The sequence below is a fragment of the Cydia fagiglandana genome, chromosome 13 (assembly GCF_963556715.1).
Source record: "Cydia fagiglandana chromosome 13, ilCydFagi1.1, whole genome shotgun sequence".
In the NCBI taxonomy this organism is placed as follows: domain Eukaryota; kingdom Metazoa; phylum Arthropoda; class Insecta; order Lepidoptera; family Tortricidae; genus Cydia; species Cydia fagiglandana.
Window position 1 is genome coordinate 17,338,995 of NC_085944.1, and position 20,919 is coordinate 17,359,913.

Here is a 20,919-nt window from a genome sequence, read left to right on the forward strand (position 1 = left end):
AATATACCTCAAGTAATATCCAATACGATAGGTTTCTGAACATTTTTTTTTCTTTTTCCATACAAAAAAAAGATGACGTCATAACCCCTTTCAGTTTGTTTTTTGTTTTTGGTGCTACAGATGAATCGTGCCGATTTTCATACCTCTAACACCATTTGCAGCTGATTCCCGAATTTGACGGTGTACCGCTATTACTATTATCTCAATTTAGACATTTTGCTGTCACGACCAGTGAAACCTGTGTCAAACCGTCGGCAAATAAAGTTATGTAATATATACAATAAATTCGCGATAGTCGGTTGTATATTTTGAACTATAAAATGCACTATGAAATCGTAGAGCCGTTTTGCTAATGGACGGTGGGATGGAGATGTATCCTATTCAATTTCTCCTGCCTACAGCTAAAAAGAGAAAAAGCGGCCAAGTGCGAGTCGGACTCGCCCATGAAGGATTCCGTAGCAGCAAGTAACAAAATGAAATTGAGGTTTACGATTTATGACGATTAAAAAAAACTACTTACTTACTGGATATTGTTAAAACCAATTTTCGGTGGAAGTTTGCATGGTAATGTATAATATATTTTTTTAGTTTTATCATTCTCTTATTTTAGAAGTTACGGGGGGGGGGGGACACATTTTACCACTTTGGAAGTGTCTCTCGCGCAAACTAGTCAGTCTAGAAAAAAATGATGTTAGAAACCTCAATATCATTTTTGACGACCTATCCATAGACACCCCACACGTATGGGCTTGACGAAAAAAAAAATTTAAGTTTCAGTTCTAAGTATGGGGGACCCCCAAAATTTATAGTTTATTTTTCTATTTTTGTGTGAAAATCTTAATGCGGTTCACAGAATACATCTACTTACCAAGTTTCAACTGTATGGTTCTTATAGTTTCGGAAAAAAGTGGCTGTGACATACGGACGGACAGACAGACAGACATGAAGAATCTATAAGGGTTCCGTTTTTTGCCATTTGGCTACGGAACTCTAAAAAAGCGTCCGCATTCGGTACCAACGGGCTTTTCAACGGTGGCGAATAAATAATAAACTTATTTCCAGCAAGTAAACAATATTACCGAGCCGAATTTACAAAACGTCCCATAAAACGTAGACAGTTAGGACGAAACAGGAGCTGAGTTTTAAATATTTTAGGTAAATATATCCGTCTCGCTAACGGAAGCGGCTCCTAAAACTAGTTCGATACGGATAAGGCGAAAAATTCCGCGTAAAAATCTCAAAAATCGTTTCAAACTCGACTGTTTCCTCCTCCAAAACTTAACCAATACTAACCAAACTTGCAAATGTAAATGATTGTGAAATTATCTGTGTCGGACCGTTTTGCTTTTTTGGCTAATTAATATTAGTTATGAATACTACGCCTCTCATTGTGGCATAGTCAATTACGCCATTTTGGCCATTTTTGAAGGGCTCTAGCGCCTTAAAAAACAAAAATATCAAAAAAAGCAAAACGGTCCGACACATATTGACAATATTATCTGTGTTGAAAAAATCATTGCTCTAGCATCAAAACCCACGGAGGAAACAGTCGAAGGCGTTTGTATGGAGAAATGATCACTCCTGTTGGCTCTTAACAAATATTTGTAAATCAACATAAACTGTTGTAGCGTTTTTTAATTGGTTTAGAATTTAGTACCCATTATCATATAGGAAAGAAGGAGAAAATGTAATCTCAGAATCTTGAAAAATATATTTTAACCTCTATTTTTATTTTATAATTGAGAAGTATATAATTTTCTTGGATTTTTATTTCAAAATTGAATACCTACCTACATTATTTTCAAGTTTAAAAGACCTTTAACGACAATACATATGTTGTTATACTTCAAGTGACAAGTTATAAATCAACGTCCGATTAGTTGTTTTTTCTTTTTTTTCTGTCCGTGGAAATAAAGAAACAATTCCGTTTTATCACATTTCGTAAGTCAGCGTGTATCTGTAATTCATTTTAATCAAAAACTAAAGTCAGAAGAAAAATCAAAGAATCAATCAGTAACTTTTGCTTCATACATTTGACGGGGGAACAAAGTTTATTTCCGAATCCATCACAACAACCGAGTTCCGAAATACGACAACACTATATACGACATCAATGTAATACCAATTCAATATTAAAATTTCGTGCGTGTGCGCCCTGCGATGGCACGAAACGGATCGTTAACGAAATGATCATTGATCACACTATAACGGCTGTCCTATTTCCACGGCTAGTAACAAAAGAAGCTCGGCCCTCCTTACTTCCTTTTACAGCCATTAGAAATACCCCTTCAAACAGAAGAGATTTCAATCGTTTGTCACAAGCTTTCAGCCCAATTATTTGACGTTCCCTACGTTACTCTCCTAGCGTTATTAATAGTCTTGCAACCTTCAGCAGGATACTTCGTGTCAGATTTTATTCTTGTGTCTCTCTCTGGTCTCCAACCAATAAAATTTCGATACAATTCAGCTGATTTATTTGAAATAAAGCCAAAGTTGGGGTGTCGTGCCACAAAGCCGTCGCGATTTCCGCCGGAAGCTATTGGTAAAACCACATCCGGTACCAGCCCCGCCATTTCCGTCCGTTCTTTTTTCCGTGACCAGGGCTTTTTGTCTACAATGAAATATGAATAAGAATTCACAAGTCAGATTCGAAACCGTGTCAAAGTGCGTTACTGTGAAACGAGGTTACGGTGTTTTAATTTTGACGTGAAACATTAATCCTCGTTCTTGACAATATATCTGAAAAGGCACAACATTTTTTCACCATCTTTTTGAGATTTTTGACAAATATTTTTTTGCTCTATTAGGTGCAACCTTGGCCTGAACTCACGATTTTTTTTTTCATATTTACCAAGAAAAGGATAAGGTAACATCGGTCAGTTGCAATACCTACCAAATGTAGAAGGAAAGCTAAAGCCAAATAATACATCATCATCATAATCATGTATTTAAGAGCTGGGCTCTTGTCGGTGTAGCAATTTCCAAGTATCTCTGTATTCTCCTTACCCACCTGATACTACACGACGTTTATGTTTTCTTTTATCCTTCCGTATTGGTCTTTCTAATTTATACTTAATCGTCATGTTACCAGTATTTAGTTATACCAGTATTAAGTATCATTTCGGCGACACCGCGAAAAGGTATTCGAAATGCCAGTATTAAAAAATACCCCGTGGGTTAAAACTCATATTTTTAGTTTGTCAAAGTTTGCATTTTATAGCTTATTGCCTCCACAAGGTTTGCTCGTAGCTCCGTACAAAACTTTGTTTACAGAGCACTTATGGAATCACTTGCGTGCTGTAAAACTGGTTACAAGCATGGTATAATAATATACTCTGCCTGGTACTCTCTTCCCGTCTTTTCGTGGTCACGTGACTGACACAAGCTACGTCATCATGCGACAACGCTATATGATAATACTCGTATGCGATAGCGCTATATAGTGTTAATGTTATTGTGATGTAGGCTTGTGTCACTCTGGGAAGAGAAAACCATGTTTTATTAGACTATGGGTTACAAGCATGTTTCTCTTAGAGACTGCTTATGTTTTACGTAGAAAGTAACATTTGGAACAGAACTGAGATAGATTTTAAGTCAGAATTGCTTATTTATTGAGCGAGCAAACGCGAAGCTCGCGCAAATCGTTACTGTTTCTTGGATAAAATTAATTCGTATATCTATTTGCCTAGTTTTACTCTACAAGACGAATTTCTCAACCTATTCTCGTGAAGTTTTGTGAGCAGGTTTGATTCAGTTTTATTTTATTTATTTTTATCATAATGTCTTTAGTGGGGGTGCACCAGGTCTACAGGTCTCAGATCTACAAGTTTTCATTTTATTTTTTATTTCCAAATTGTGATGTTCTTCATGAATAAAAATTCAAATCATTATGAAGCTTGTATCGCGTGGGCAAATGGGCATCAAAATTAGAGGCGGTAATTCCATTAGTGCGGTTTGTTTAATCGATACCCCTGATTTGATAATCACTGCTAATCTTCTGACACGCTCTAGCCTGGTTCCTGGCCGATTATAAGCTAATGAGCTAGATTAGCTATATTGTATTATAATTAATCTGTTATGTATTTACCGGCGCTGCATGGAATTACGCCATACTTGTGATTGGACATTAGTTATGAGAATTTTCTATTTTTCGATGAAAACTTTTTATCACAACAGTTTTGAATGATTCACGGTTATTTTCACTAGCGACCGGGATATGAACCGTGATTACCTTTTGTATTGTTTTGTCATGCATCTTGTTCTCGGGTTCACAAGATGCATGTAACTGCGTCGAAATATCGGGAGCTCGAAAACAATACAAAAAGTAATCACGGTTTATATCTAGTGAACTTTTTATGACGTCGAGAAAGAATCGTAAAAGGGATTGTCCTGAGAAGATTTCCAAGCTCCTTGATTGTTAAATGACGTATTACACGGGAAATCTTTAACATGATCTTATACGAATTCTACTGTAGTTCGATAGAAACTAATTTGACAAGCATTATCAGTTTATCTTTGCATTTTAAAAACCCTGCTAAGCAACGGAATTGCAGTAAAACTTCATGTACAAATAGCAACAGAACTGTACATCGGTGGACCTTATTACAAAAGCCATAAGGTCTACCGATGTAAGGTTAAAAGTGTGGGCGATGGTACCTAGCTATCTACGTGCTACAACGTTCCGAGTTCTAACTCAATGCAAATACGAAACTGCACTACGCTTTCGCATTTTAAAATCCCATCTCGTAAAACAAGCATGTGATTTTCTTTCAGATGTTACTTTTGAGCGTGTAGAATTTTTGTAATAGGTAAGCAGATAGCGAACAAACTATGCTTTTAGATTTTTTGGACTATTATCAATTTATTATGCAAGCGAGACGTGGACATTAACCCAGCGTGATAGAGACAGATTGAACGCTTTTGAAATGTGGACATGGAGAAGAATGGAAGGAATAAGCTGGAAAGAGAGGAAAACAAATACGGAAGTATTAAATTCGGTAGGTGAGAAGAGATCTCTGCTAAAAACAATTGAAAACAGAAGGGGAAACATGTTGGGGCACCTGATACGTCACGATAATTACATAAAGTCCATAATTGAAGGCAGAATAGAAGAACAGAGAGGCAGAGGAAGACCGAGACGTGCATATATTGACCAGGCCAAAGAGAAAATTAATGTAGTGACGTATCAGGAACTCAAAACAGTAGCAGAGAAGAGAACGGAATGGCGAATGCTCCACCGACAAGAGCTAGGCTCTTAAGAACAATGATGATGATCAATTTATGACTTACTTGCGGCCCTGTTAGAACTTTATGATCGTCAAATATTACGGTTAGCTACGATATACATCTTCGAGCAACACCGGCTTCCGACACGTCGGAAGGGAGGGGCCCAAGCGATATCTCGCCGTACAAATCTTTCTGCCATTTTTCACACACTTACGTACAAAATCCAATAAGAATAAGAATAAGAATAAGAATAAGAATGATTTATTGCAGTACTGTGTACATTAAATTTTGTGGATGGTAATCATAATACAATTAGTTTCAACAGTTACCCATTTCGGGTATGCAATACTTAAATAACTTATGAACTAAACTTAAATAACATTGCAAAGATAATTACATACCAATGCTCAAAATATTCTTTCAGACTATAAAATGTTTTATCTAATAGCCAGTTTTTCAACCTTACCCTGAATCGGTTGTCTTCAAGTGCCTTAATATCAGCTGGAAGGTGATTAAATACTCGAATAGCTGTTACAAAAGTGCTCTTTTTGTATATAGACGTGTTTGTTTTTGGTAGTATAATGTTATATTTATATTGGGTCCTAGCATTGCACTTAGTTGAAGAGTGAGCTGTAAAATAATTAGGCTGTTTTTTTACAAATAAGCATACTTCTAGGATGTAGATTCCGGTCAGTGTAAGGAAGCGTTTCCCTCGGAAAACGTCTCGAAGTGAGTCTCTAAAATTCATGCGATATATTATTTTTAGGCATCTTTTTTGCAGGATGAATGTTTTATTCACATCCACAGAATTACCCCAGAAAATAACTCCGTAGGTTAATAGAGGATACACGTTACCATAGTAGGCACTAATTACTATATTTTCAGAGCAATTTTCTGATAGTATGGATAGTGCGTAACAGTTTTTAGATATTTTTTTGTTTATTTGTTCGATGTGAGCCTTCCAATTTAAATGAGAATCAACGTGTACACCTAGAAATTTTATACTGCTTACTTCCTCTATAGTGGTTCCTGATTCCGATATACTTAGACAGACAGGAGAGGTCCCATAGTTCCTAAACTGAATAAGCTTGGTTTTATTTAGGTTTAATTTAAGATTTAATTGGTTAAGCCAATTTATAATTTTCGTGAGAGCTACATTTATATCCCTTTGAAAAGTAATATTCGAACGATCACAAGAGAAAAATATGGTGGCGTCGTCGGCAAACAGAACACACAATTTGTCCGCTATAGTGGGAAAGTCATTTAAATAAATAAGGAATAGAAGCGGCCCAAGTACGCTTCCTTGCGGTACGCCAACAACTACTTCCTCATAACATGACAACAATTGCTCTATAGTTTTATTTTGCTTGTTGTATCTATCCAATTGTAGAGCCTGCTTTCTACCACACAAGTAACTCTGGAATAATTTTAGGGCATTTCCCCTAATGCCAATATGCTCTAGCTGTTGTAACATTATGTCATGTACAACACAATCGAACGCTTTTGACATATCAAGCATTAAGGCAACGCAGGCGTTTCCAGAATCTATTTGCTCCCATATATTTTTAAATATTGAAAAGATGGCTAATGTTGTTGATTTTCCTTTTTGAAAACCGAACTGTGATTGGTTTAATATATCATTCTTTAATAGGAACCGTGTCAGACGTTCATGTATGACCTTTTCAAATATCTTACTGAACGTTGGTAATAAAGCTATTGGCCTAAAGTTTCCCATTTCGGTTTTTGCGCCCTGCTTGTGCAATGGTTTTATAATAGCTTTTTTTAAGTCATCCGGGTAACATCCAGTTTCGAGCGTTAAGTTTATTATGTACACGAGAGGTTCAACTATATAATGTATACATGCTTTTACAATTTGTGTTGGTACTTCATCGTATCCTGAACTTTTTTTATTTTTTAAGCTATTTACAACCTTTTTAATTTCAAGACAATCAACAGGAGTCAAGAAAATACTGTTACAAATCCGTTTGGACGTAGATTTATAGTTATTTAGTTGAAAAGTATCGATCTTATTTAGATTTACGTAGTATTTGTTAAAAATATTTACTATTTCGTTTGAATTTGTATAAGTTATCCCGTTTTCAACTATCTTGTCAATTGAATCTGGAATAGAATTATATGAACTTGTCGTCTGTTTAATTAGACCCCAGGTTGCTTTGGGTTTATTTGCACTACTTTTTACAAATTCATCATTGGATATTATTTTAGATGCTTTTATAACTTTTTTTAGTAACTTGCAGTAATTTAAATAGCTATTTAAATGTTTAGTACCCATTTTCTTTTTTTGTGTTGACCAATGTATTTGACGTTTATGCTTACAGGATTGTAGTATACCTTTAGTTTTCCAATTTGGCCTTTTTTTGTACGACATTTTTATTCTTTGCCGTGGGACACAAAGTTCGAAAATCATGCTGAAATTGTCAATGAAAACTTTGTATGCCTCATTTGCATCTGTTTTCAAATACACGTCTGCAAAGCTAACCATAGCTATGTATTTCATAAAAACATCCAGATAATAGTCTATTTTACGTTTCCTCACATACCAAAACTTCTCACCAAAACTAAAACTTGTAGGTATTTCTATTATTTGTCCCGTATGATCTGAGATACCCAAATTCATAATTTTAGAAGTATATTGATGTAAATTGGTTAATATGTTGTCAATGCAAGTTTTTGACCCAGGAGTTATTCTAGTTGGTTCATTAATCGTACATATTAGATTAAAATTACCTAGAGCCGTTACAAATGTTTGTTTTGCCTTATCGTCGCTGAGGATATTTATGTTAAAATCGCCGGCAATAACTAATTTCCTTTTTAAGGTCCGAGATCTCAGTACTAATTTTCCCAAGAGTAGTTCAAAGTTGCTCATAAAGATGTCGAGGTCACTATCAGGTGTTCTATATACACACACAACAATGATGTTAAGTTCTGGTATTAAAATTCCACAAACTTCAAAATGTGATTCCATTGCCATATTTGAAATCCATTGTAGGTTAATGCAGTTTAAGTTTGTTTTCGTATAAATACATACACCTCCTCGAGTCTTACGAGTTCGACAGTAATTTGCTGCTATTGTATAATTTTCAAGTTGTAGAATAGATACCTCATTAGACTTCAAGAACGTTTCTGAGAAACAGAAAACATCGACATTATTTGCGTCTGCTAAAATTTCTAACTGACCAATTTTTGATTTTAGGCCTTGAACATTTTGGTGAAATACGTTTAACATTGAGACCTTTGATTTATCATTTAAATAATTTTTCTTTTTAGGATTTTCTGTTTGATGTAATGGTGAGATACAAATCCTATATTCATCTATATTAGGGACGAAAACATTTTTTGCTTGTTGGTGTGGAGCTGAGTTGGTTTGCGCCTTGACGTTTTTGTATAATAGGAAAGTAGAACGGTATTGTTCCCTTTTGCTCACATGGTGTGGGTGTAGGCTTATGAGATTTTTCACCCTTAACTTTTCCTATAGCCGAAAAATAATACGGTATTGTACCCTTTCGTTTATACGTTGGATTGGCTATTGCGTGTGGCATAGGATATTGCTTTAAGGCTGCTGCCGCCGAGCTTTTTGTAACAGGTCTATTTCGATTGAACATAGGCAGATACATATTGTTATAATCTATTGAGTCTACATGCAGGTTAATTGCACTACAAAGTCTTTTCAAATATTGCTTCTTATTTAGTGTTTGTGCATGAGTAACTTGTAAAAATTTACAGTGACTGGTGTAATTACATAACATTTTAAGCATTTCATTAAGTTTCAGCTCATTCAAATGATTGTTTTTGTTAATATTTAGTAAAATTACATTTGTTTCCTCTAAGTGTTTTAGTGCTGCACTAATTTCGTAGCTAAATTTAATTTGATTATTATCGTTCTCGCCAACACATAGTATTACATAGTCTGAAGTGGTTAAATCTAAGTCATAACACATTTTTAGTAGTTCACAGGAGTCCGCATTTGGTTTTGTGAACGCGGATATATTGTATTGTTTACACTTTTCTACTTGTCTTGAAAGAGTCAGTTGTGACGCCAGGCCGGAACATTGTTTCCCACCGATGATGAATATGTTGTGTGTTTTGCGTTCTGATTTCTGAGAGTTCTGAGTATTGTTCTTCTGACTAATATGTTCAAGGCTTGTCGGTGTTTTATCGATACCGGTTTTTGTGTGTAATCCATTGGAGCCTGACCTATTAGTTTTCTCAATGTTCGTAATTGGCAGTGTTAGGGTTTGTCCCATTTCACTATCCATTCCCATGTTTCCATCTGGATCAGTTAGATTCAAACTATTTTCATCAAATATATTTTTCCTAACTATGGGTTTCCTCTTTTTAACTGTCGACTTACATATGTGTGTTAGTTGGTTGATTTTGTTTTCAAGTTCCTTTATTTTAGTTTTCAGTGCTGAATTCTCCAGAGAAATTCTGTCAATTTCCTCTTCAGCTGACACTAATTTTACTTCTGCTGTTGTTAGTTTTAGTTTCAATTCATCAAGTTCATAGTTATGAAGCTGAGATTGAATACCCGGACAGCTACGATTTACTTCATTTGTTGCTGGTGATGTACTGCTTTTTCCGCCTGCACTTTCGGAATCATCTAAATTAGAGAGAGAGTCAAACGAATTTTCTGTAGACACATTGTATTGCTGCTTTGTTTCCACCATTTTATTGATCTGGCCTGGTGTATGAGTTGGTGTGGATACGACTTTTCCTGGGGTTTTAGGACTTTTAGATAGACACGAATCGCAAGTCCAATTCGATTTATTTTTAGGAGTCATTAGATAGTATCGATTTTTCGAGACTACAGTACATTTTATATGATATGTTAGTTTGCAGTGAGCACAGGTTAATTTTTCTTTGCCCCTGATATATCTGTCGCATTTTGGACATTTTTCAGCCATTTTTTATGTCAAGGTATTATTTATAAATTAAAAAACAATTTTTCTTATGAAGTGTATTTTTCTATGTTGAAGATGGATCTTTTCTAGTTTCCGAACGCAACTTATTAACAGCGTTTCTGAACGAAGCGTAGATACGTGATTGTCCCAATGACAGCCGTCAGATGTCAGTTTAGTTGTCACTTTGTTGGTATCAGCTGTTTATATACCCTTGTTTATTTTACTTAGTTTTTATTAAAATAATGTGAAAGTTTCAAAGTGTCTTAGTGTGAGTGTCGTTTAAATTCAACCGTTATTGTTTGTTTTCCATTTTTTAAGTTCTTACTTCGATACAGCTCACCAGAATGTTGATTTTTGCTTCGTCCTTTTCCTTGGAAGTGTGCACATGTTTTAAACACTATTTGGTAAGCAATTTATTGGTTTTTTGGCTACTTTCCATTAAAATGAGGGAGCAGGCTAGTTATACGTGCTGTTGACAGTAATGTCACTTGACAGATCCAATCTGTAATGACGACACAAATACATAGAAAATGACACACGTCAAAGACAAATCTTGCAAACCTCGATCTCTTTTTATGTACGGACGAGTGACTAGTGTCACAACACGCACACTAACACATTTTCGTTGAAGTATGTCATTGTATTCTGAGAGATGAGAAGTCGGATTTGTCGCTCGACCGATCCGCAATTTGTACTGAGCGAGCAAAATCGATAAATCCAACAATTACTTGAGACTAAAATATAATAATTGTATTTAAATGTAATTTAACGTATGATATGTAAAAAAAAATTACATATGAAATGTAACACTTTCTTTTTGTAAATTTGATGTCCCCGACCTCTTTTTATAACAAAAAACCGAGCAAACAGGCATTTTTGTGCAGCAGTGTCCCCGCGCGCGTCTGGACTCGGTCTAGTGAAAAATCCAAGTGCAACTAGTTTTATTACCCGCGCTAGATTATTTTGACGCGCTAATCTTGTACCTCGGCAGAGGGGAAATAGTGCGAATGCCGCCTCCCTTCCGTGTTGCTCGAAGATATACATAGATTAGGTAGATATGTCAGTGTCAAAAGGGACGTTTTTGTTTGAACACCGTTGGTATCTTGCCGTATTATTTGACGTATCTTTAAGTTCGAATCGGGCCGTCAATTATTTTAAGCAGATACGAGTACCCTATGTCTGCGAGCGAATTCTACAGGCAGCTAATGTACATCCAAAATCGAATACGAACCCCGATGCAAATTATTTCGTCTAGTTCCGCGCAACAATTTTGTTTATTTTAATAAATTTTACACACGAACATAAAATGACCCAGTAATGGGAACCATAATAGCAATGTTTAATGTAGTTTATTTTGATCGTATAATAAAATTTCATGAGACTTTTATTGCTGAAAAAAAGGACTTTTCAAAAACGTTGTCCAAATCATATTCTCCTCTCTTACAACACTGCTGCATGCATGGACTCGAAACAAAATTGTCAGTACATTGGCAGAGCCCTATTGCTTTCCCCAGTGATAGCCTTTTCACATATGTTGTAATCCTACCCGTCAATAAAAAAATAAAAATACATATTTTTTTTTTCTTTCAGTACAAACGGTATTTCTTGTATTTGGATTTAGTTATTGCAGAGTATTACCATATAAAATTAAATTACATTAGTATAAGCATTCAATATGAGTATTTTTTAAACAAAAACATTATTTTTGAACAAACGCGAGAACCTAGAGAGAAAAAATGGTCTCACTAGACGAAAAAATGTGCATCGGGGCTCGTACCAATCATTCTCACCCTCATTGCATCACAACAGCACAATTCGAGTTACTAACAATATTCCAGTAGTTTGACAAAGGTTAGCTAACTACTAACTACATGTCCGCCTCAGGCAAACTATAATTAAATGGTTCTGTCCTGCTGAACGTGGACCTTGGTAATGACCAGTATACGTGTGACCTTGAGATCTGTAGTAAATATACGTAAGTAAAGACCAAGCTATACTGGTTATATGAAAGGGAATAACAATTATAATGTAGCTACATATTCTATTGCTACTTATATGTTGTTTGAAACTGATATTGGTCGTTATTGAATTTCAAATTGACTGTTATCCTTAACCTGTGGTCCGCGGACCCCTGGGGGTCCGCGAGTATAAGTACGGGGGTCCGCCGCAGTCTCACCTATTCTCACCGGTCTGAAGTATTACTGATTTTTTTTTATTAAGGGGTCCTTGGACTTGTGCTTTATTTCCTTGGGGTCCGTGGATAGAAAAAGGTTAAGAACCGCTGGTTTAGGATGTTCAATTAAATAACAACCTTTTTTTTAAATGATCGGCAACTTATATGAGAGTCCTATGGAGTTGAAAGCGGACGCCGTTAATAGGTATTTGCCACTGATGTGGAATAAAATAAAGTAGAAAAAAAAAAACCAACCTGCCTTATATGTATTTGAAATATTTTAAGGGGCCCACTGATTACCAGTCCGCCGGACGATATCCGCCTGTCAGTTGACCGCAAAAGGCCACACACTAACAGTTTTCTGTCAGTTTTCGGCCTGACGACTTACACGAACTGATCGTGTGTGGCCGCCTGACGATTCCAGTCAGCGCCGACAGATATCCGCCGGACAGTCCGTGGCCTCGAGTCCAGTCAAACACACATCATGAGGTAGCCGGCCGGCGATCGACACACGTTACAGCATTAGTAAATTCTATTTTATTCCTAATACTTAAGAGTTCATAGTCCCTAATAAGCAATATAAGCATACGACTTTTTGTCTTCGAACATCACGGATCCAATACTTAATTCTTTGAGGCTGATATTTGCTTGTAATTTCATACACAATTTACGGCCAGTAGACCTTATTAATCTTAAATACGGTAGGGCTTCTGTCAAATTGAAATAAAATTATTCCGAATGTGCAAACTACGTCACCAGATGTCAGTATAAAATTTATACTATTTTAAGGCCTGAATACAACAATGCGAAGGTTGCATGTATCTAGTTTGTCAAGACTTTTCTTTATTTATCATGTTGTTACCTCGCAACTGTTGTTTACTGTCAGTCAAAAATAAATGTCGTAAAGAGAATTAATACATAAACCTTATTTTTTCTCTATTAATTTTAAATGTGACATATTGTATTTGCGTGGCTTATATATTCGAAAATACAGACATGATTATTGATTGCTGGAAGTGTAACCGAGAAAAGAAGGAGCAAGCATTCAAAGATTCAAATAGGGAAATTAGCCTCCCAATATTACCTAAAACACTGGTTAAAATTTTAATAGTTCTCAAGATAACGCCGGGAGGTATACCATAGTTGGCGTTCACGGCAGCTTGCAATGAAAAGACTAGCTATGAAAAATACCTTTATAAGAAAATCGAAAACATAATATCACAATTCAGATTTTTTTCATGACTGACATTCTGCAAAAATTGTGCGATTTGATTCTATAAAGTACGCTATAAAGACACGTGGTAGGAACACTAGCGCAAGTATGGAGATACCTCACCTAACCTAACCGAAGTACCTGCTTAGACAAGAGATAAGATCTATGCCTGAAATTCTTCAGCTACAAGTTGGATCCGAATTATGACAACATTAATTCATTCCGTTTTAAGTTAAAATAATATCTGGAGCAAACTGTGTTCGGCGTTACAGAGCGTGGCGTGGCGATATTACCTACCTGCAATTCTCCTACTATGTGACTATTATTACAAAAAAAGGATATGGAGTTAGAAGCTGCAAGCGGTGGATTCAACCTACTTTTACTTACACCGGCTCTTATTTAGGTGCTATCTTTGTATACCAAATTGAAAGAAATGAAAATACTTTACTGTTATGTTTTTGTTTTATTCATTCTACTCTTTAAAACCTTTTCTACATAATATTAGGTCCACTTGGGCGGTTTACGAGTGATTTTTTTGTTTGATACCTTGTAATAGATTTTTATAATTTACAAGAAATCAAACAAAAAAATTACGTACATCACCAGATATAGTAATCCACTTCGTCACCTTTTTCTGGTAGTATTTCGTTTCTGTAACGGTCTGGCGCCCCCTTACGCAGAGTTTCGCGTAATATTCCCTATTGATAACCTTCGTCCTTCTCAGATTTGAAAGTCAGTTAGATAATAAAAGCTTGTAAAATAGTTTCTGGTTGGGCCAGTAATTGACTGGTAAAGAATAACTTAAAACATTAAGTCCACCTTTTGTACCTTTAACTTGTTTTGTGCAATAAAGTATAAAATAATGAAATAAATAAATATTTAAAGTACATCCTATTTTACTAGTAGAAATAATAAATAGGACCAAACAATGGAACTGTTACAATTATAGAGTAAGTAACTACTTTATGCAATCTGTTTAATTACGGAGGCAAACATAAGAAAAACATCAAAATCAAATTTCATGTAACTAATAAAATAACTAAAAAAGTTTCATAATTTCAATTATAGAGGACCTTTGGTTCCAAAGGACCAGAACCAGAGCTTTGGTTGCAACTATTGAGGTTTTCCATTTATCCAAGTAACCAATTAACCAGGTTTCACTGTAGTAGTAAAATATAGGTTTACATTTTTTGCCTTATTACAAAGGAATAAGCTCCAAAAGTGTAAACATTATCTTTGACGTCGACAGTCCATTTTGAGGAAAAAATTAAACTAGTTGAAAAACACGAAACTGAAGGCCCTCGACTGACAACAGATGACGGCCAACAGGCCACCGGCCGGCTATCTGATAATGTGTGTGTAAATTGGCCTGCAGGCCACGGACTGTCCGGCAGATATCTGTCGACGCTGACCGGAATCGACGAGCCGTAGTCCGAATAGCCGTCAGTCCAAAATCTGAAATAGAACTGTTAATGTGTGGCCTGCTGCGGTTAACTGACAGGCTAAGATCGTCCGGCGAACTGTCAATTTGTAGGGATCTGTCAAAATTATATCAGACTATTGCCGGCAGGCGGCCGTACGGTGGGAAAATGACGACTCGTCTGTAGTCGCAGAGGTGGCAGCAGACCATTGCCGGCCGGCAATAATCGCTTATGTTTGTGGACGTTATTGGTCTAGGACGGCAGGTCGCCCGATAAGGCCAGAGACTGCAGGCGGACTGGTAATCAGTGGGCCCCTTTAAATAGAAACGTAAAATTAGTAACAATTAATTCAACTTTGAATAAGCATTTCCATATGATAAACCTATTTAGGTGTAAGTAGGTACATTATATGTAGGTATTATATCATTTGTGTTTACCCCTGTATGTTAAATTGTAGCAATTTATCAGGTCTGTATTCCTAAGAGTAAATCTCTGGAGGGAAGAAGAAATATTTTGACATCGCTGATTAGGCAGACGTTACTGTAATTTTCACTTACAGTAATATTCTGTGCCAGACTTATGGCGAAAATTTAATTTGGTATCAATAGCCTCCTAAGACCAAAAGCCGTATTTCAACAATGAGATACGTCAAATACTAGATAATGAAACGATATAGATTAGATATGTCAGTGTCAAACAAGTGTCAAAATTGACATTTCTTCAAACAAAAACGTCAATTTTGACACTTGTTTGACACTGACATATCTATTCCATATCGTTTCAATATCTTATTTCATGAATTTAGATACAAACTCGACTCAATATTACATAAATTACTATAAGACATAAATAGGAATATAAAACTAAAACTAACTACAATTAAAATAACTAAAACTAAAAATTAAAAATACATATCAAAATTTGGTGCCCTCGGGAGGGTGCCCAACACGCAGGCAGCGTTCCCGCGCTGGATTGCGATGGCAATTCGCTGCGCGAGAAAGGTGCCCGCGCGGGGGTCACCCGTTGCCTCCCTCAACCTTTTCCCAAGCGCCTTAATGAGCATATGTGCGCCTCTGCCCCACGAACCAAGTGTCTCGACGCCAAATGCGACGAATTCGTATTGGGCGCCGAGACAGCTGTACTTGGCTACCTTTAGACGCTCCCGAGTGTCCGCCGCCGCGCCAGCACGCCTGCTGGTCGATGGGACGTAGGACGCCGCTAGCGTGTCAGCGCAAGTGGCGTCCCATACCAACGCACGACCCATCTCCAGGGAATCAGTGACATCCCGTCAGGGCGCTTACCGTCGTTCCGCACTATTTGGGGCTCCAGAGCGGCGGGAACGCCGGCACTGACGAGCGCCCTTCTCAGGATGTCATTGAGGGCGGAATGGCGAGACAGGCGGCCGGCACCCGAAGAGCAGGCGAGCCCGTGGTGGCCGAGGCTATCCACTTCAGATCCACATGAGGCGCAGTTGTGGTCGGCACAGACAGCAACACCTAGCCGGAGACCAGTGGCTATGCCAAGCGTCTCTGGGTCTATAAAGGTGCCGGTGTTAGGCGAGGGATACGCGTGTAGCCACTGACCTGATTCTGGCCTAGATGATGCCAGAAGCCTCGCTCGGTCCCTGCCTGTCGCGGTGTCCAGAAGTGAGTTTAGAGTAGTAGTAGTTTCAATATCTAGTATTTGACGTATCTCATTGTTCGAATACGGCTGCAAGAGTCATTTCTGTAAATTTGAATTTGGAACCTTCTTTTATTCCATTTTAGTTCAGATTCGATTTTAAATTGTTCTTTTTAAAGGAACTCAGGACTTTGGAGGATAGAAAATCTTTACACTACATCTAAATCATCCTATTTAAAATGCCAGATACAGATAATTAATTAGGTGTAAAGGATAATGGAAAAAATGGATTCGGCAATACAAAGCTTGAAAATTTTATTTTACATTAATTATACGGTTCAATTAGCGTGATTTGGCAATATAAAGCATTATTAATTAACGGAGCATAATGTTTCATTGTTCATCAAAACTCTGGTCCGAGCCACGTCGCTTGGCGTTACAAAAAGGATATTTCCATTACTTTCGTCGGTATTAAAGAGATTATACACTACACCAGGGTTCGAAAATAGTTCTGAAATAAAACTTAGTAAACGGATTATATGGCGTATAATGAATTTAAAATACATCCCTAGCGCTTATGGTCAACGGGAGGCTGGGGAAAATTGTTACAAGATGCCATATTACACACATAGAAAATGTTAAAGCTGTTTTTTACATGCAAAATGATAACGAGACGTCGGGATGTATTTTAAATTCATTATATGCGATATAATCCGTTTACATAGTTTTATTTTATGAGTAACTATCGCGGTAACCGAGGACAAAGTAAACACCGGTTGATAACGGGATTATATCATCAGTTTGTTAATTCAAATTAATTTTAACATATAAAATATACGAGTCTCAGCTCTGTATATAATTATACACGTCGTACCATAATTGTTGACAGAAATATTTTATTTTATTTAGTGTGTCCCACTGTTGGGCAAAGGCCTCCCCTCTTTCCCGCCACTTGGCTCTGTCCAATGCACACTCCCGCCACTCCGCACAGAAGGTATATATATGTATGTATTTATGTATATGTTTTTTTTTTTATTTTTCAGTCACTGAGAGATAAAATAAAAATTTACTCAGTTTTCAGGCTAGTGTACAATCTCTTTAACACAACGTCCGGCTCGTAATTAGCACATTTTCCGCACAAGGCCGGAAACAATAAGCAGACAAAGTTCCACTTTGGGCCGCAGTTGCTCATAACTAGCGTATTGTTGGTCACTAGTAGCGTTGCAAGTTTTGTTACGTGAAACTTTCTTGTGAAACACGGCTATTACTTTTTTCTTTGACGACCGTTTTATTGCCTAGAATCGTTCTTTATTTGTTTACTCGTATTTAAAATTATCTGTTTTATTGGTACAGTTTTGGTATCGTTTGATACACAATTAGTTTTTACGATAGACTACTAAGGCCCACTTCTTGCACCATCTCAATAACCCGGGGCTAAGCGGTCAACCCGTTAACCCAGTGTCAAATTGTACTGGTAATCATGGTAACTCCAGGTTTAACCGGTTAACCCCAGGTTAGTGGAATGGTGCAAGTGAGCCTTAATGGACAAACGACTCTTGACTAACTTTTCAGTAGGTACAGAAACCCGAAAGTTAGGTACATGAAAACGATTTATTATCGCTATTATAACTAGTTTTTAGTGTAGTTTTGTAGTGTTATTAAGTAGGTATGTATCTTAAAATTTAAAAAAACCGACCCCATTCATTTTTGATACGATATGAAAAATTTAAAACTTAAAATTCATTGTCTTCCTTTTTTTTCTGACACTTTTGTTTAGCAAAAAATAATCCTTATGATGAAGCCTTTCGATCGGTATGATAAAGATACAGGGTATTTTTTTTTCCTGTAGCGGGTTCAATTCCCGGTTCAACCATGTAATTATTTACAAATCTATGAATGCAGTTTAAATTGTTTTTAAATTAAAATAATGTCTTCTTTCAGTAAAATGTTCCATCTACAATATTTTAAGGTACATTCCCTTGATGTCCCATAGTCCTGAGACGCCCTTTATACATACGAACAATAGTCCACTCGTAACATCATATATTTAAAATATCGAATTTCAAAATCTTAGAAATAGATGTTTAGATAGAAATAGATTAGGCTGTACAAAACCAAAGTGGATAATCGCATTGTTCTTCATATCTATTACATGATTATTAATCATCTTTCAACATTTTAAATCATTTATTTACATACAATATATCGACGCTTATCATGAATAGTGACACAAAACAAAAGAAAATGCCATTCGACTTTAAATCTTACCAGTAAAAGATAGAATATTAAATGCAATAGCATTTCATTTTTAGCTGTACCACTGTTCATGATAAGCAACGATATATACAGTGGTACTACTAAACGAAATTTAATAATTTTCAACATTAAATTGTATAATCGAACCGAAGCTTTGCAAAGAATAAGACAGAGCACAGACAGCAGGAGGTCTAGCACGAGTGCACCGCGACAGTATTTCGCACGCAAGATAGATTATACCTGTCTTTGTATTTTTAGATGAACATGGTTGGGTGAGTAAAAGACACAGTTGACTGGTAGACTTAGGACCAGTTGCACCAACCACATTTGACAGACTGATCAACGTCAGCCGGCGCGCCCCGGCGCTTTACTATGAAACTTTCCATACATAAAAATTTAGCGAACTCTTTAACGATACGAACAGTTTGGTGCAACCGACCCTTAGACTAATTTATTCCATCATAACTAAGGGCCACTTGCACCATTCTACTAATCCAGGGTTAACCGGTTAAACCTGGAGTTGACATGGTTACCAGTACAATTTGACATTAGGTTAACGGCTTAACCCCGGGTTTGTGGGTTGGTGCAAGTGGGCCTAAGCGTTTTCTACATCATGTTATCTTGACATCACATTTCTAATCTGCGGCAATACATAGGTACATTATCTCAACTGGCTCAGCGCGTGCTCCAACCTATATTAGGTTATCGGCACGCGCTGATTATATTTTGCTGATCGCCATAGTATTAATTAGAATGGGTTTCACCCACGCGATACTGTCGTGGCGTACTCGTGCTAAGCCCACAGGTTTCTTAGGAAGCCGATCCTTACCTCGCGTCAGAAGGCTTATACGTGACGTCATACTTCTCCACCAAGTCCGCCGTGGTGGACCACGACACTCGCACCGTGGTGGGGTTTAGGAAAGTCACTGTGATGTTCTCAGGTACCCCGGGACCCATTGAACCTGAAATAAATTATCATTTTTATATTTTTATCTTACAATCAGAATCAGGAGTCGTAAGTGTTGCTGGATATCACTCTAACTTCTTCCGAAATTCCCTAAATCTCCTAATACATGAACTGTATATAGGTAAGTATTTACTTAGTTTACGGATAGAAACTAAGATAACCGCTTAGCAAAAGATAGGTAAATCGCAAAATAGCTTATTAAATATTTAAAAAACCTTTGAAGAAAACTACCCACACTCTAAAATTTATTCGTTATAAGTTATAAGTATTTATATACACTGAAACTATTTCATCGTAATATATTTCAATAAGTATTTTCTGTTTAGTGTATCATCAGATTCCCGTAATAAGTAATTAACCCATTCTAGAACTCAATTTTGTAATTATAAATTATAACACACCATCAGATTAATCAGACAAACTCGCTTGCTACCATTCTATATTTTAATTTAAAAAGTCTGAGCGAATTTCACCACAAGAAGTCACAAATGTGAACAAAACAAACTAATGATTCCAAGAAACACGTCGCATAGCGCAGAAAACTTATAACAAATTGTCAAAGGTTTCGCAGAATTCAAAAGAACAGAAAATACCACGTATTTTTCTAGCAGCAAAATAGAAAAAGGCTTTAAATTGAAACGGCTAATAGTGTTCGTAATAAAATATCTTTCGACATTTTCTTGGTATGTTTTCACAACTCAGGTGAAAGGAATTGTATTAAAACTCGTCTGTGAAAATTTAAAAGGTTTTTAGATCAAGTTGACGATCCTTTTGTGAAATTCTTAGTGTTAAATTTGATCCGTATAATAATCCAATGTTATTATGGAATAATATTAACATCAATAAATTGCTCTGATAATTAGATTAAGATTAATTACTATTCATAAGAGCTTGTTGCTAGGCCTACATGAATAAAGTATATTTTGAGTTGGGTTGAGTTGAGTTGGATTTGTGTAGTTTTTTCAAAGTTGATTAAATGAGGTCAAAATTATCTACTAAATAAATCAATTACCTATAAATAAATATACCACAATCTTTTAAATCCTTGTTTATAAACATAATTTAGTCTGATTTTAAATATAATCTAAACTACTTAGTCTGTAAACTAATAAGTTTAGAAC

General features: G+C 36.3%; 1 protein-coding gene and 1 long non-coding RNA gene across 3 annotated transcripts in view; one reads left to right on the forward strand and one right to left on the reverse strand.

The window, feature by feature from the left end:
- LOC134670424 (uncharacterized) overlaps nucleotides 1-20,919 on the forward strand; it is a 363,694-nt gene that overhangs the window by 238,627 nt on the left and 104,148 nt on the right. The window lies entirely within an intron of this gene.
- Nucleotides 1-20,919, reverse strand: part of LOC134670405 (fibronectin type III domain-containing protein 5) — a 177,580-nt gene that overhangs the window by 63,791 nt on the left and 92,870 nt on the right. For both annotated transcript variants that reach the window (XM_063528248.1, XM_063528247.1), the window contains exon 3: nucleotides 19,661-19,793. In XM_063528248.1, the coding sequence (XP_063384318.1) occupies nucleotides 19,661-19,793 (133 nt within the window). The remainder of the gene's footprint in view (nucleotides 1-19,660; nucleotides 19,794-20,919) is intronic.